The sequence below is a fragment of the Anneissia japonica genome, unplaced genomic scaffold (assembly GCF_011630105.1).
Source record: "Anneissia japonica isolate Jap-2015-1 unplaced genomic scaffold, ASM1163010v1 scaffold585_len4108843_cov191, whole genome shotgun sequence".
NCBI classification, from domain to species: Eukaryota; Metazoa; Echinodermata; class Crinoidea; order Comatulida; family Comatulidae; genus Anneissia; species Anneissia japonica.
This window is the reverse complement of record NW_022716829.1, coordinates 2,377,829-2,381,783: the sequence shown is the minus strand read 5'-3', so window position 1 is coordinate 2,381,783 and position 3,955 is coordinate 2,377,829. Positions and strand designations below refer to the sequence as shown.

General features: G+C 37.2%; 1 protein-coding gene across 1 annotated transcript; it reads left to right on the top strand.

Annotated features, from left to right (window-relative positions):
- The first annotated feature begins 450 nt into the window (after positions 1-450).
- Positions 451-3,503, top strand: LOC117109862 (polyubiquitin-B-like). The gene is made up of 2 exons (XM_033252309.1): positions 451-558; positions 2,555-3,503. The coding sequence occupies exon 2, from the start codon at positions 2,559-2,561 to the stop codon at positions 3,501-3,503; it is 945 nt and encodes a 314-aa protein (XP_033108200.1). The 5' UTR covers positions 451-558; positions 2,555-2,558.
- The last annotated feature ends 452 nt before the right edge of the window (positions 3,504-3,955 follow it).

The following is a 3,955-nucleotide window of genomic DNA, read 5'->3' as shown; positions in this document are numbered from 1 at the left end:
TCTGGGTATATCTCTTGAGTAGAGGGACGATTATGTAGGCTAGAATTTTTTTCCATTGTTTTTCAGATGCAGTCTCGCGACCCTTACAAATGTTTTGGTGAACCTATTTGGGTTAGGAACTGATGGAATGCAGTCTAGGGTAATTATCAGTCCCAAATATCCGTGGCGCTCCTTCTTATCATTAGTTTGTATAGTTCCTGTCCCAGCTTTAAAGTAATCTTTGAAAATGATGTCAAACATTATCGCGTAAGTAAACCTGACCTAAGTAAACGCTTTTATGACAAAAACGTACAGTCATCATAATATCCGATGACTTATATAAGTCCATGGTAGTGATTTCTCCAGAAGCAAGTTTTTTGTTCCTGTTACGTCACTGGTGTAATGACATCATTACTACAAATAGGAGGAGGGCGCCATTCTGTGGTGGTATATAAAATAAAGGCGTTTGTTGCGTTTTGTAAGCAAAGCGTCACACACAACCGTGAAAGCGATTCAGTAGAAGATTAGAAGATATTTATTCTTCGTTGTATTTGTATTGCATAAATATCTGAATATTTGGTAAGTTATCTGCTCTATAGTTATCAATCTGTAATTATTTTACTTTCAATATCAATTAAACTGGTATGAATTTGGAAAAAAGTCTTTATTTTTGATAGAATTTTAGGTTATAAAATTCAGCAAGTCACGTTGCCGTGACGTTTCCGTTTGCTTTGGGCTATCTGATTGCGCCACAAATTTTCCAACAAAAGACTACAAAATACAATCATTTTTTCATAGGTACGACTGCCTAGATTCACACCCATCGATCAATATTTTTCGAGGGAGGTTATAGAACACATTTAAATCCATAAAGTGCTAGCTTAGGCCTAGGCTCAAAAATGGATTTAGGACCTAAACTAATGAGTCTTTAGACCAGGTCCATGCATTATTATACTTATTTATAGGCCTATCTATGATGATAGTATGTAGGGTCCACTCAATCTCACTGAAACCACTGAAACGAATTTCCGGATCCCAGTGAAACAATGTAGTGGTGTGGACCATGGGTGTAGTTAGTAGACTAGGACCGTTTGTACCGTAATGTTTTGAAAACTTTGTATTGTATTTTTTTGATTTATATAATGACTATTTAAACACTGATTATTATATTAATAATAATACAGTATCATAATAATTATTGAGTAAATGGTGGTAGAAAAAGACTGGGAAAGCAAACATATTTTTTTAAAAATTTGTCAAGGGAATCCTAGGCCAGGCATAACATGTTAGCATTCTCACTAGTACAGTAAATGCTTGAATAAGTGCCGTGCTCGAATAAGCGCCGCACCATACCTTATTTTTTTAGCTAAGCACCACTCTCGAATAAGCACCGCAGCGCTCGATCCAGACTATATGTTACCCTGTGTGTAATGAAACACTTTAAGAAACGGTTATAAATACAATGTACTGTATACTGTGTTAAAATGAATAAATAACACAATGAAGAAACAAGCATTTCTGTATGCTGTTGTAGAGATATAGTACCATATTTTTATTTCCATTTGCTAAAGGTACTGTATGGTAAATGGCATTATGTTACCATCACCCAATGAAGTGCCAAAGTGTTTGTGACGTCATCTTTCAATACCGGCATTGGCATTCCAGATCATTTGTTCATTTATCTATAACCATATCAAGCAAGGTCTAAGTCCTCAGGACCAAACTTTTGATATAGACCCAGGCCTTGATTAGACTTTGGTCTAATCTATTTACATGCAATAAAAAGCTGAATATACTGTAAACTGTAATATGAAGATTCATAATGATAGGCCCACTAGCACTTTATATACCGTGATAATGTTTTAAATGGGCCTGCATCAAAAGTATATCAAAATCTGACATCAATAGGAAATCATTCTCTCGATCTGGATTCTGGCCAAACGATGTTTACGACTGGGGGAAGTACCATAACAGCGACCAAGTCTACAAGTTGGGTGAATGTATACCTATGGTTGCATTTGTAGTATTCAAAGTGTATGGATATTTTGGTCGGATTTGAAAAGCATGACCATTTCGAGTATATTCAGTGTTATAACCTGGCTTCTTGGACTAAAACTTGGGATGAGATTTTGGGGGTTGAGAACTTCATTTAATTTACTGTACAGTACCTTTAGCAAATAGAAGTAGAAATACTGTACCGTATCTCTAGCCACAGTGTTCGTTATAAATGTTTATTTACGATTTACACTCAAATCTTACAAGCACTGCTGCGCTTATTCAAGCATTTACAGTAACTAGTAATATAAACCTATTTAGTTTAAAAAAGTAATTATATCTGAAATATTTTATTAAAAAAAAAAACCAAATACCCAGCTCAACAGAGCCAACAAAGTCACATGACAAACCAAGGACAAACACTGACTGAATAAAACCTTTAGTAAGTTGTGAAGCTTAACTATCATTGTAAGCACTGCCATTGCATATTTAACTTACTAAAATACATTTAACTTGTCAAAATGCTTACATGCATATCATATCTTTATATTAATAATAACAAATATTTGTCTTTTTTTAGGAAAATGCAGATTTTTGTGAAAACCCTGACTGGCAAGACCATCACACTTGAGGTTGAACCATCGGACACCATTGAGAATGTGAAAGCAAAAATCCAGGACAAAGAGGGAATTCCACCAGATCAGCAACGTCTCATCTTCGCTGGAAAGCAACTTGAAGATGGCCGAACACTGTCGGACTACAACATCCAGAAGGAGTCCACCCTTCACTTGGTACTTCGTCTTCGTGGTGGCATGCAAATCTTTGTAAAAACCCTGACTGGCAAGACCATCACACTTGAGGTTGAACCATCAGACACTATTGAGAATGTGAAAGCAAAGATCCAGGACAAAGAGGGAATTCCACCAGATCAGCAACGTCTCATCTTCGCCGGAAAACAACTTGAAGATGGCCGAACACTGTCTGACTACAACATCCAGAAGGAGTCTACCCTTCACTTGGTACTTCGTCTTCGTGGTGGTATGCAGATCTTTGTAAAAACACTGACTGGCAAGACTATCACACTTGAGGTTGAACCATCGGACACCATTGAGAATGTGAAAGCAAAGATCCAGGACAAAGAGGGAATTCCACCAGATCAGCAACGTCTTATCTTTGCTGGAAAGCAACTTGAAGATGGCCGAACACTGTCTGACTACAACATTCAGAAGGAGTCTACCCTTCACTTGGTACTTCGTCTCCGTGGTGGTATGCAGATCTTTGTAAAAACACTGACTGGCAAGACTATCACACTTGAGGTTGAACCATCAGACACCATCGAGAATGTGAAAGCAAAGATCCAGGACAAAGAGGGAATTCCACCAGATCAGCAACGTCTCATCTTCGCTGGAAAGCAACTTGAAGATGGCCGAAAAGTTTGTAGTGTGTGTGAGAGGTGTGAAAAACATGGAAATACCATTACTTTACATAGAGTACAGCAATATAACACATCTAATTTTAAAAAACTATGAAATTCAAGTCTAAAATCGTAAAGAATCCTATTGTACGAGCTACCTCACCAGTCCGCGCTTCCAGCACCACTATAATTATTCTGGTTTGATGGATACCGGCGCTATATAAACAGCAACTGTCATAAAATTTCATGTTAAAAATACATATTTCATGTAGAAGGTGAATTTTTCGCACAGCAACACCATATGGATATACTGTATTGTAAATAAATATAAAAATAAATTTATTTTCAATATAGGTATGAAAAATATGTTTTTAAAAAGAGGCTCCAGACATCCCAATGGTTCAGACCTCTTGATTCCTGGAGCCACCACTGCTCACTTTCAAGCAGGGGTGTGTATAAAAACCGGTTTGAGGGCCAAAGTGAATTTTTGAGGGCTGCACAACTTTGATGTTATCAGTGAGCTTCCAAAAACCTCCAAGCACTGCTTTTACACCGCTTTATTCTCCG